The 13916-nt window shown below is 42.5% G+C and overlaps 1 protein-coding gene across 1 annotated transcript in view; it reads left to right on the top strand.

Moving 5' to 3' along the window:
- Nucleotides 1-13916, top strand: part of PRMT8 (protein arginine methyltransferase 8) — an 81231-nt gene that overhangs the window by 52131 nt on the left and 15184 nt on the right. Inside the window, exons 5-6 of the mRNA XM_042469560.1 lie at nucleotides 8690-8832; nucleotides 9692-9779. Coding sequence (XP_042325494.1) covers nucleotides 8690-8832; nucleotides 9692-9779 — 231 coding nt within the window. The remainder of the gene's footprint in view (nucleotides 1-8689; nucleotides 8833-9691; nucleotides 9780-13916) is intronic.

The raw sequence follows: 13916 nt of genomic DNA, 5'->3' as shown, positions 1-13916 counted from the left end.
CGGAGGGCATCCGGGAACAGAACTGGGGACAGTTGCTGTTGTGTGCCGTTGCGAAGAGGTCCACCTGAGGGGTCCCCCACCGACAGAAGAGGTCCTCCACTACTTCGGGATGGAGCACCCACTCGTGACATGCCGAGGAAGACCTGCTGAGCTGGTCTGCCACACATTGTCCTTCCCGGGCAAGTAGACTGCCTGAAGCAGAATCCCTCGCGGGATGCACCAATCCCAGATTCGCAGGGTGAGTTCCAGTAAAGTTCTGGACTTCGTGCCACCTTGTTTGTTCAGGTAGTAGTACATCACAGTGGTGTTGTCCGTCTGAAGAAGAACTACCTTGATGCAAAGCAGGGACTCGAAAGCCCAAAGAGCCTTTTCTACCGCCAACATCTCCAGCGCGTTGATGTGGAGGGTCTTGTCCTCCGAGGACCACCTGTCCCTTACCACAAGGTCCAGTAGGTGGGTGCCCCAACCCTCCAGGGATGCGTCTGTCATCAGAGTGACATCCGGGCGGGGTGGAGAAAAGGGTAAGCTTCGGGAGTCTAGCCACCAACGCAATGAGTGGGCGACCGATCTCGGAATGGACAGAAGCTTTGAAGGGTGGTCCGTCATTGGGCAAAAGGTCGACAGAAATCAAGTCTGGAGCGGTCTGGAATGGAGTCTCGCCCATGGAGTGACAAAGGTCGTCGAAGCCATATGTCCCAATGCCACCTGAATGTCCCGAGCCCTCACTTTTCTTCGGGACAAACAGGCCAGGACGGCAGTTCTCAATGCCAGGAATCGATCCCGCGGGAGGTAGGCGATGCAGTCCTCGGAGTTGATGACGGCACCAATGAATTTGACCTGTCTTGATGGAGTAAGGTGAGATTTTTGCATGTTGACCACCAGTCCGAGGGAGGCCAGGAGACCCAGGGTGAAGGCGGTCGCCTCCTGTAATTGTTCTTGGGACTCTGCCACCAGCAGCCAGCCGTCCAGGTACAGGAAGACTCTGAAGCCCCTCTGGTGCAAGTAGGCCACTACCGGAGCCATGCACTTCATGAAGACTCTTGGAGCTGTCGCTAGGCCGAAGGGAAGCACGTTGTAGTGGTATGCGTTGGAACCGATGGTGAAGGCGAGGAACCTCCTGTGGGAGTCGCGAATCCCGATGTGGAAGTAAGCATCCTTCAGGTCGATGGTCGCGAACCAGAGGCCCTGGCGGAGCAGAGGGAGAATGGAGGCTAGAGTTACCATACGGAAGCGCTGATAACACAAGAACTTGTTGAGGGCCCTTAAGTCCAATATGGGCCTGATACTTCCATCAGCCTTGGGTACTGTGAAGTACCTAGAGAAAAAACATTAGGGAAACAATTCGGGGTCGATTGGTGATATCGCCTCCTTGTCCAGTAACGAGCGCACTTCGTCGAGAAGGGTGTCCGAGGGGATGGTTGAAATGAAGGCTCCAGTTGGTGGGAGCTCACTGAACTCGAGGGCATAACCCCTTCGGACTATTTTAAGGACCCATGAGTCATTTGAGATGGAAGCCCAGATGTTAAAGAAGGGGCGCAATTTGTCTAAGAAGAATGGATCAGGATGGGCGAAGTGCGCAGGGAGGCTTCAAGACTTCTTCTTGGAATGGTCTGGTTCCTGACGTCGGGGTTTGCGGTACCTATCCAGGGCTGCGTTCCGTCGGCCCGACGAGGATTAAGACTGTGAAGGGTAGCGCTGCCGCTGGGATCCCTGCTGCTGTCCCGAGAGGTCCTGATAGAAGGGCCTCTGTTGAGGGTGAAACTGCCAGGGCTGGTGTCTCTTTTTGAAGGGCTGGACAGTAGTGGAGGACATGCCGTATTTCTTTGCCGCAGCCTTCATTCGGTATTTCCTATTCAGGTGCTCGTTGGTTTCTGAATGGAAGAGACCGGAGTCATCCAAGGCCATGTCCTCAATGGTAGCCCTTACATTCGGGTTCAGGTCAGAACCCCTCAACCAGGCATGGCGACACAGAGCGATGGAGGCAGTCATGGAGTGACCGGAGCAATCAGCAATGTTCTTGGAAGAGGTTATGATCCAGCTTCCGATGGAGTGGGCTTCATCGCGGATCTCCACCAGCTTTCTCTGGACCTCGTCCGGGACATCAGGAACCAGCGGCGAGATGTCTTCCATGAGGGCCTGTATGTAAGCACCCATGCAAGCCGCATAGTTCGAGGCCTTTACTGCTAACGCCGAAGCCGAGTAGGCCTTTTTGGCTAAGGCATCAACTTTCTTAGCCTCCCGATCCGCAGGTGAAGTGGCCAGCTTGTGAGTGGAGGTCAGCTGCGATCCCTCCACGATGGCGGAATTCTGTTTCGGATGGTCGGCCAGCCATGTGCAGTGGGCTGGGGAGATCCTGTAAAGAGACTCTATTTTCCTAGACGAGCCCACCAGCGAAGAAGGAGAGTCCCAGGTTCTTTTAACTATGGCCTCAAGTGACGGGAGAAGTGGGATGGACAGAGGTGTAGGAACCCTACCATGTACCCTTCTGTCAACTGGGTCCTTGGCACTCTCATCTGGGTAAGACAGCTCGATCCCCAAGGTATTAGCCATCTTGATGACATGCTCGTTAAACGAGCACACGTTGTCGGTAGGTGAGGCTGGTTCCAGACGGTGAAGTTGTTGAGGCGAAGCGGGGGGGGGGGACATCTCCAGGTTGGAAGCGTCCACGTCCATGGACTGGTCGTCCACGTCAGAAGCCGAGTCAAGATGAATGAATGACTGCTGAGGGCTTGGGACCGACGCCGGATCCGGGGCTTGCTTGGAAGGTGGCCTGACCGGGGTTGGTGGAAGAGGCCGTGGAACCGACCTAGATGGTATGGACCGGTCTCCCTGACTGTGGCGGCTTGCGGTCATGAAGCGTTGGAGGGCGTCCTCCCTTGAGACTGAGACATAGTACCTGTCAGTCTCAGAGTCGTAGAGGAGGTCCGGATGGAGCGTGGCACAGGGGTAGGTGAGCGCCTGTGAGAGTCAGGGCTCCGTTCTGGCTTGGTGAACAGGACCGTTGCGAGGGTAGATGCACGGGGCTCATCCGAGGCATCTCTCGGCTTCCGCGACGGAGTTGGAGGGCCAGACCTCACATGCCCTTTGGAGGTGTTGGAAGGGGTACCATGCTTAGAGCTGGCCTTCCTAGGGCCGGTCGATGGATCCGGTGATCTGGGGCGCTTCTCGGGCCTGGGCTCAGTTCCAGAAGCTGCCGCTGCACCCGATGTCTTGGAGTGCCTGTCTGACGTCTTGGCATGCTTGTCTTTTCTGGAAGGTGTCGATTCCGACAGAGTCGTGGCAGCCTCCCTCGTATCCGGAGTCCCAGCTGGGGCCCTAGGCTTCTTCGCCGAAGGCATGTCAGCCGTTTCACCAGTGGCCTGTCTCTTGGACTTCTCCGGGACCTTGGGTGCTGAAGATTTCGGTTCTCCTGCCAGCTTGTCTTTAGCCTTGTCCTTAGCCTTTTTAGAGGAAGGCTTGTCCTTAGACAGCTTGTCCCCCACGGCCGCAGTCCTGTCAGAGGACACAGAGGCTGGTCCAGGGGTAGGTGCCTCTGACCCGCACAGTCTGTGGGGGCGTTTGGAGGACTTAGCCATAGCCAAGGGCCTCGTCGAAGGCAGAGCTGGGCTCAGCTGAGCCATGGGCCAGGATGGCACTTGGCGCCAACATCGAAGTGAAGGGACTTCCACTGGCCCGGACCGGGACGTCCGTCGCTGGAACCACTGGCGCAGAAGACGGACGGGAGGTGTCTGACCTAGTCTTGATGGTCCCCTGGAGAAGAGCCGAGGTCAGCTGGGACTCCCTATTTTTCCTGGCTTGCGAAATCATGGACTTGCATAAAGGGCAGGCCTTGACATCGTGGTCCCTTCCCAAACAGAGGAGGCAGGAAGAGTGGGGATCTTGAATAGGCACCTTACTGCCACAGATGTCACACTTCTTGAAGGGCGCTGGAGACATGGTGATGGCAATATCAAGAAGGACGTAACAATTGAAGTCAAACGGTCCGAGGTCGAGAGCCGAGGAAAACGGAGTAAACGTAGTCAAAACGGTCTGAGGTTGAAACACATGAGAGAGACGGAGCAGTCAAAGAAACAGTCTGGGTCAGAAGGGTAAAAGCCGAAGAATGATCAAATTCAGTCCGAGGTCAATACCAGTGATCTGTTAGAAGCTATTAGAAAGCTAGCGAAGTTCCCTCACAGCAGCAAACGCGGCAGAAAAAAGGAACTGGGGAAAGAGCGGGAAAGCAGGGGCTTTATAAGGGATGGGCGGAGCTACCGCCAAAAAGTTTCTATATGTTGCAAAGTGTACTTTGTCCAGTGATTCTAGAAGTTTCCGAACAGTACTGTGCAGGCGCAGTGAAACCCATTTGTATGATTCGCAGAGACCACGAAGAAGAAATGTACTTCCCTTTCTGGCCAACACCCCCCCCCCCAATTCCAAAACACACATGAGAGCACATTTGGGCATTTAACATGGCTTTATTTAACATGACCTCTTGCATATTTCACAGGCTTATTCCATAACCAAACCCTTTAACATGGGTTAACATGGCTATGCATATTTAACATGTCAAGGTGGTTTAACAAGAAGTGGATTTGCCCGCAGTTTCAGGTTTCTTACACCAACTGTACTTCTCAGAAGTGTGTACTTGGTCAAGGTACTTTGATTTTTCTTCACTGCTCATGAATTTGTAATAAGAGCAACTTACATAAGAGCAACTTACATTGGCCATGCCTCAGAGGCTTGCTGATATCAATATCATCATCATCACCATCACCATCATTGTCACAACAAGGCAGACTTATCTTAGCATTAAAAGCATAAAAATACATCAATTTGGATTAGATATCATTCACTGGAAATAAAAGTGTCCACAGAACATTAGCATTGAACCAAAGGCAGTCCCTTGTGCCATGCAAACTACATGTTTCACACTTCCAAGCATTCTTAGCATTTGAAACAGAATAGGCAGTCCCTTGTGCCATTGCAAACTACATATCCCACACACACTTCCAAGCATTCTTAGCATTTGAAACAGAACAGGCAATCCCTTGTGCCATGCAAACTACATGTCCCATTCCAGGCATTCTTAGCAATTCCCCCCGCCCAAAGGCCAAAAAGGCTGAAAATGGCACCATGGGGCACCAGGAATAAGGGCCCTTTCCTCCCGCCCCCTCCCAGCGGCCTACCTGGATGGTGGCTACTGCTGCCAGCCTGCCTGCTCCTCCTCCTTGACTTGCTGTAAGCCCATGCACTGGCACAAAGGAGCAGAGGCGAGTCCTGCCTGCTCCTTGAGGGCTGGCCAATAGGGGGCAGGGCAGACCAGCAGAGCCCACCCCCTGTCAGCTCCAGTCCTGCTGTGCTCCCTTGGCTCAGCACTATAAAAGGGAGGCATCAGGGCCGGGAGCCTGGAGCCGGCCAGCCACCCCGGTACTGAGGGAGGGCAGGATGGGACCATGCCCACCTCTCAGAAAGTGGGACAGTCCCGCCAGTTCCTGGGATATAGCAACCCTATGAGGAACCCATCCTTCACTTTCTGTTTCTATAGAAAATGCAATGAGGGGTGGGTTGCATTTGTTAGCAAACCCCTTTCATCCCTTGTGTTTTTTTAACCTGAATCATCTGCATATCTTGGTGTCATGTGCCTCATTCATGTACTACCATTTTTGGTGTTTAAAGTTCATTGCAGGAGCCAGCATGGTCTAGTGGTTTGAGTATTGGACTACATTTCCGGAGACGAGGGTTCAAATCCCCACTCCCTTTATTGCTCCTGATTGCTAATTTTGGCTCTGTCTGCTTTTGTCTTTGCTACTGCTTTTAGCTTTTTGTAAATTAGTTTCAGTGAATGGTCACTGCTTTTATGTTTTCTATATTTTTGTAAGATGCTTTTAATAACCTCATTTCTTGGGGTGGAAAAGTAGGGTATAAACATCTGTCACCCAGCAATGGATGACAAAACACAGATATTAAAAGGTGAAACAGAAAAAGTAGAAGAAAGAAGAAAAGAATTTGAAAGAGTAGAAGAAGAAACAGAAGAGCAGTAACAGATCCTTAAAGTAACAGAAAATAATAATGAAGTTCCTATCTTGGAATGTCAAAGGAATTAACTCACCACATAAAAGAAAGATAATATTTCATGAATAAGAAAAACAAAAATGGGACATATGATGTATTCAAGAAACACGAATAAAGAAAAAGGACATTAAATATTTGAAAACCCCCAAAATGAATGAAACATCAGTGGGGGACAAAAAGAAAAATGGAGTAGCAATCTCTATTAAACATCAAATTCCAGCAAAAGAAATAATAAATGACCTAGAAGGAAAATATATTGGTATAGAAATTATGATGAATGGGGAAAAAAAAATTAGTGACAGGAATATATGGCCCTACAGAGAAAAAAGCTTCATTTTTAAAGAAACTAACAAAAAAGATTATGAATCTAAAGTACGAATATCATATATTTAGGGAGATTGGAACTGTTAGATCCACTAATAAATAGAAATTCAACAAAGAAAATTACCGAAAAGCAAGGGAAATTACCAGAAAAGTTTTTTTGATATGTTAGATATATTTACGTTATTAGATCCTTGGAGGAAAAAAAATGGAAACTTCAAAGACTACACTTTTTATTCGATACCCCACAATTCGGCGTTGAGGATCAACATGTATTTTGTCTCAACAGAACTGTTCGGTGAAGTTAAAGAAGTTAAAATTAAGGTAAACAAAAATTCAGATCACAATCAGATATGGCTGGAATTTCTCCCTCCCAAAAACAAATATAGATGGAGATTAGATATTGAAAAACAAAGGCATAGAAAAACAAGTAAATGAACAACTGAAATTTTACTTTCAAGAAAACAGGGAATGGGAAACCAAAATAAAAACAATATGGGATGCCTCTAAAGCAGTGATCAGAGGTTTTTTGATGAAGAAAAAATATGAAAGAAATAAATCACACAAAAAAGAAATCCAAACAATTTCAGGGAAAAAAATCAAGAAAAAGAAGAGAATAAGATGAGAGATCCACAAAGTTAAAAAAAAATAGAGAAAGAGTTAAATCTACTAAGGAAACAATTAAATATAAAAATATCAGAACTGATAAGCAAAAAAATGAAATTCATAAAACAAAGATATTTTGAACATGGCAATAAAGCAGAAAAACTCCTAGCATATAAGGTTAAGAAAATGAAAGAAAGAAGACAAATTTTGGAAATAAAAGCAAATCAAGTACTGCTGATGGAACAATCTAAAATAAGAGAAGTATTTCACAGATATACAATTATACAGTTTGATTCGTAACTTTGAATTAGAAGACGAAACAAGAAAAGAATATATGATTAAATGGGCAGTAGATTTAAAAGAACCGATACTATTGGAACACTGGGAAAAATTATGGAAAACTAAAATAAAATATACACCAAGTGTGGAAATGAGAGAGAACGTTTATAAATCCCTATTTAGATTGTATATAACACCCTTTAAATTATCGAAAATGTTTAACAAAAATAAAAACACCTGTTGGAAATGTAAAAAAAGAAGTAGGGACATATCTTCATTGTTGGTGGAACTGTAGAAAATCGAGAATGTATTGGAAGAAAATACACAATGAGATGAAAAAAATGTTCAATATTAAAGAAAGAGCCGACCCAAAAATTTATCTTCTGAATATAACTGTTTCCATTAAATTGGAGACTGGAAACAAAAAAATATTATTTTATATGATTGTCGCGGCAAGAAGTGGAAATCAGAGGACATCCCCACAGTAGAAGATTGGAAATTAAAAGTAATGGATTACTTTGAGACGTACAAATTAACTATGTTGATGAAAAAGGGTGTGTTAGAAAATTTCTATAAAGAATGGGACCCCTGGGTAATGTGTATACAAAGGTGAAAAAAGAGAGAATTGTATACTGTTTCTTTAAAAGAATAGATTAGAAGAAAGGTGAAGGATATCTTAAGTTAAATATTGGTGTGGCAAAAAATAATTGGCTTGAAAGAGATAAGGATCAGTTATTATATAAGAGAAAGACTCTAATGGATGAGGCATATAGAATCAAGATAAGAGTTAGTAATTTAGATATATATAATAAATGGGGGAAACTTAGAATCTTCTAGGAAGTCTATGTAGATTAGTTAGAGATCAGTTATTGGTATTGTTGCTTAAGAAGAGGATGGGGTAGATAACAAATTTGTATGTAAAAAATTTGAGAAAGTGGATTACGTTTGAATGTATTGTTTCAAAAGTTAAATAAAGATTTTTTTTATATACAGTACATCAGAAACAGAATAGCTTGGAAGGCAATTAGATCTTTGTAGACAATTGACTTAAATATTAAAGGAGGGAAAGCAGCTAAATAAATTCTGTTAATCTTTCTTCACTGCTGATAATAGGGAACTCACCCATCTTGATTGGCCCCATGATATGGAATGATACGATGTGTACTTGTTACAGCCATCCTCCATGCACTTATAATTTTCTCTGGTCTTTCTGGTGCAAAATCACAGGAAGCATAGTGCACATAGGACCAGCTAGGAGCATTGCTAAATAAATAATTTTGTGTGGTAAAGTACCCAACCAGGACAAGGTGTTGGGTTTAAATCTGAAGACTAAAGTCACAAAAGCTGCAGAATAATACCTATCAACAAACATTTACTTGTTGGTCCTAAGATTATACAAACTCTATTTGTTTTTGGGCTCTTTTCTCAGTAATCACCATATTTAAGGGCAAAGTGGAAGAAGTTGAATTGCCTGTGGAAAAAGTAGACATCATCATCAGTGAATGGATGGGTTACTCTCTTTTCTATGAGTCCATGCTGAACACTGTCATCTTTGCTCGAGATAAGTGGCTAGTAGGTATTTTTTTATATCCTGCTTTTTCTGGAAGGTAGGACCAAAATTTGATACTCATTGTCTTCTCCTAACCAACACCATTTTACTAACTGAGAATGTGACATGTGAGATTCTGCAAAAAGACCAGCATAGAGGATGGAATAAAGGGGAAAAAAACCCTTACATTTTAAAGCCAAAGCTTTGTATTATAGTTATAGCTGTCACTTTTCTATACATTAGATATATACCTAATAAGAGCCAGCATCATATACTGGTCTGTTGGACTATGACTCTGGAGACCAATATTTGATTCTCGGCTCAGCCATGAAACCCACTGGGTGACCTTGGTCAAGTCACATGCTCTCAGCCTCAGGAGAAGGCAATGTCAAAACTCCTCTGAAAAAATCCTGCCATGAAAACTCTGTGATAGAGTTGCCATAAGTCAGAAATGACTTGAAGGCACATAACAACAAAATATCTAATGATGTTGGAGTACAGCTCAGGCTCTTGAAAGACAGGAAAATTAATATCAACACATAGCACAGCAAGCTAATAGAATACAGTAGACCCTTGTTATACGCTGGGGTTTGGTTCCAAGATCCCCCGTTTTTAACAAAATCCGTGTATGCTCAAGTCCCATTAAATATAATGACATAGCAAAATGGTGTCCCTTATTAAAAATGGAAAATCAAGGTTTGATATTTGAAATTTATACTTTTTTTGAACATTTTCAAACTGTGTATGCTTGAATCCGACTGTAAATGACATGGAAGAGGATAGTGGGGTGTTTCTCTGGTTTTTGGATGTACAGTTCAAAAATATGATGTCTTTGTTAGGTGACTAGATTAAGAGATCCATTTCCACACAATTCATCAACAGAAACCTGGAGGGCTTATGTTTCCAGACCGGGCTGCTTTGTACATGGTGGCAATTGAAGACAGGCAATACAAGGACTTCAAAATTCACTGTAAGTAAAGATAATACAGTCTTTCTGTACCCGTCATTCAATCACATTTGTTGAAATCCTACTTCATGCTTGCATATAGTTATGCTACACCACTCTTCTGCTGGATGCTGACATTGTGTAACTGACTGTATATTTGCTGGTGTGAAGGCAAATGCACAGTGACTGTTTGGCCAATCCCAGATCCTGCATTGAGCAGGGAGTGGAACTAAATGGCCCATGAGGCCCTGTCCAACTCTACAATTCTATGATTTGATGTAGATTGAAAGAACTTTTCACAAGAAAATGTGTAGAGAAACAGATGAAGTGAACAAATCTTTAGCCATGTCAGATTCAAAACATTTTGGTCTAGGTCCATATTCTATACTTTAGTCTATGCAGTATGTTAGGATAGCCTGCCATCTTCAATCCCAAATTAATATTTTCAGAAGAACAATATTTGCTGAGTCTGATGAAGCTTAAATGTAGTGCAGTTTTTAACTATCAAATGCTAGTTGGGATCATGCTGGGAATACAGAAAGCTCATCCAGAGCTCCATGGCTTTCTTTATTGTCTCTTGTAGGGTTCCAATTTATGTCACTTGCTTTTGTGCTTAATATTATTTAGAAATGCTCACATTACCTTCAGAACCATTCTTTTACTCTCCATAAACTGAGTACATTCTTGTTAACGTTCTTATTTTCTTTTTCATTTTAAATTTAATGAGGCATTCTGTGCTTTAATAGGATTTGACTCATTTGGTATAGATTTTTTCTTTCTTTCTGAAAGGGACAGGTATTTTTAAGCTATCCATTCTTTGTGTTTCATCACAAAAGTACAGAGCTAGTGTATGTTTCCCTAGGGGACTATTTGTTCAAAGATTGACATTCAGCAAGCTGAAAAAGCACTTAGTACAGTCTTTAAAAAGCTTGAAAGAACCAGTGAGTGCAACTCAGCTTGGAAGCACTTTGTAAATGTACCATTTTGCAGTGATGTATTTGCACTTGATGCATTGATCCTCTCTAACTTTGTAGCTGCTACTGAATTTGCCAGCTTTGCAGGTGTTTGTCTGCATCAGCACTTATTCCATATAAAGGTTTCATAAGAATGCAGAGAATTATTTTCCAAACTGAATCTATCCAATGGAAGTAAAAAACAGATGAAATAGAAAGTAGAAAGACGTCTAATAAAGTTTCAGTACTGAGAGAAGTACAAGTAGACAGAGAAGACAGAGTTTAATGGTCAGAGTTAAAAAGTAGAGACCCCTAGGCAAAGTTTTAAACACAAAAACAGGCTAGATCTTGCTAATGCCCATGCAATCATGATCTGGAAACATATGTCACCAGCCATTGGCAAGAGGAGCCAATGGCTGCATCTGCACTGCAGAACTAATGCTTCAATGCTATGGAATTATGGGACTTGTAGTTTTGTGAGATACTCAGCCTTCTGTGTCAGAGAGCTCTGGTGCAACAAACTACAAATCCCTGGATTCCATAGCATTGAGCAGTGTAGTGCAATGCAGAGACAGCCAGTATGTTTTTTTTGGTCTGAAACAATGCTGAAACCTAGATGGCTAATTTTGTTTATACTTCCTTCTCCAGAAATTTCTCAGTTTGATACCTGGTTGAATTTGACACTGAGACAAAGAGAGGTTATGTATGTTGAAAGTGTAACACCAGGCAGTTACACACTAGTAACCAGAGTAGAGAAGGGAATGTATTAGATTTCCATTTCCTTACTGAAATATACAATTTGCACCTTCCAAAATAGGCATTAGAGTGGAGCTTCCAGTGCATTTCTATGGGATGGGGAAAATCACACAAAACTATGCATCCATTTGAGAAATATGCTTGACCAGAAATGCATGTATTTGAAAAATGCACATACATAGATTTCTCAACAAAAAGTACATACAATTTGAGAAACTGCATATAGAAACACACAGAGATTCCTGATCAAAAAGGAAGAAAATAATTATCAGAGCTTAATATACTAATGGGATGAGACTAGAATACAGTTGGAATTCCGTGAAAGGCAACAACATTGAAACTGGCAGATTTTCACACCCCTAAGCAAGAGAATGGAGTTTTCACTGTTTTATCTATACATCTTAAAAGCACTACTGTGATACAAATGTTTTTCACTTAAAAAGTTCTCATTTAATTGGGAGAGGTGGGAAATATAAATAAAAAAATATTATTAATATTATTATTGTTGTTGTTGTTGTTATTGGGACACTCAGTGGTCTGAATTATACATAACTTGAATTATATATTAGCAGTGACTGTTATTTTTATAATCTCCAGGTCAAATTCCATGGTGCACTGCTGATTTTTATTGACAGAATTTAAGCTGAATATTTATAAATATTAAAACAATTTTGAGTATAGAATTTTAACTTGTATTTTTATAGTGAAAAAATAGTATTTTAAATTCTTGACTCTTAAATTACTTTCTTGACATGCATCACTTTTGAAACTTACATGCATTGTATCAGAACCTGAAATACTATCTAGAGCCTTAATTCTGATTGAGACCATACAGGGAATGGGAAGGGTCAAAGCTTCTTTCCAGACTTTTATTTCAGAATTTATCTCCCTGTCATGTGGGAGATCCCAGTTGATTTTTTTTTTCTCCTCCTTTTTTAGCTACCACATGAAGGACAACACATTGACAAAAAACTTGCTGAATGCAATGTTTTAATTTCCCCTGTCCCTGTACAATGATCCTGGTCAAGATTGGGGTTGTATGCATTTAACGACATTGTAAAAAATAAACTGAAAACATACTATAGAGTTTGTAGCTTTAGATCTGTGGAAAATATAAACAAAATTTAATATTTTTAAATTTTATTTTTGGATTATTTTTTCCCCTTTGGATTATAGAATCATAGAGTTGGAAGAAACACAATAGCCATCCTGTCCAACCCTCTGCTATGCAGGGATACACATTCAAAGTACTCCTGATAGATGGCCATCCAGTCTCTGTTTAAAAACCTCCAAAGGAGATTCCACCACACTCCAAGGCAGCATATTGTCCAACACTTTGTTCAACATCTCTTACTGTCAAGACGTTCTTCCTAATGTTTAGGTGGAATCTTTTTTCCTATAGTTTGGATCCATTGTTTCTTGTTCTAGTCTCTGGAGCAGCAGAAAAGAAGCTTGCTCCTTCTTCATTTTGACATCCTGTCAAATATTTAAGCATGACTATCATGTCAACGCCTAATCATTTCTTCTCCAGGCTAAATATACCTAGCCCCCTAAGTCGCTCTTCATAGGGCATGGTTTCCAGACCCTTTACCATTTTGGTTGCCTCCTCTGGACATGTTCCAGCTTCTTATTCTTCTTCTTGAATTGTGGTGCCCAAAATTGGGCAGAGTATTCCAGGTGAGGTCTGACCAAAGCAGAATAGAATGGCATTATTACTTTGCTCGGTCCAGACACTATACTATTATCTTGATCTAGAGTCTAGATACTCTTCATGCAGCTTAGAATTGCATTGGCTTTTTTATTTACCATATCACACTTTCGACTCATGCTCAATGTGATCTACTGAGGAGATTATCAGATGGGATACACGATGTCCTTGTCCCGTCCTTTTCTTGTCCTTCTCCCATCCTTCCCACACAATTACGGGAAGGACTTTCAGAAGATGTTCCACTGATCCAGCCATTGTTCCATCTGGGAAGAGCAAATTACCACAATCATGCAAAAGACTTTCAAATGACGTCACACTGATCCTATCATTGTCTCGTCTGTGACGTGGAACTGTCCAATGTTTGCCTTTCATTTTGCATTAATAGAAGAACCTGTTAATGCAGTTACACTTCACTGACAGTTTAATGATTGAATCAGTGCAAATGTGTGAATGTTTTTCATGTGATCTCTGTCAAGGATGGGATAAGGATGGGCTTTGCTCCCATTCTCCATATGAGAATTTCCTATGAGTCCTAGATCCTGAGATTCACATTTACTGTCGTCAAACCATGTGTTGCCCATCCTATATCTGTTCATTTTAGTTTTTCTGCCTAAGTGTAGTGTCTTACATTTCTCCCTGTTGAAATTGTTGTTAGTTTTGGCCCAGCCCTCTAATCTGTTAAAGTCATTTTGAATTCTGATCCTGTCCCCTGGGGTATTATCTATCGCATCTAATTTGGTGTCA

The sequence above is a fragment of the Sceloporus undulatus genome, chromosome 5 (genome assembly GCF_019175285.1).
Source record: "Sceloporus undulatus isolate JIND9_A2432 ecotype Alabama chromosome 5, SceUnd_v1.1, whole genome shotgun sequence".
NCBI classification, from domain to species: domain Eukaryota; kingdom Metazoa; phylum Chordata; class Lepidosauria; order Squamata; family Phrynosomatidae; genus Sceloporus; species Sceloporus undulatus.
Note: the sequence above shows the minus strand (reverse complement) of the source record. Positions and strands in the feature narration are given on the sequence as shown.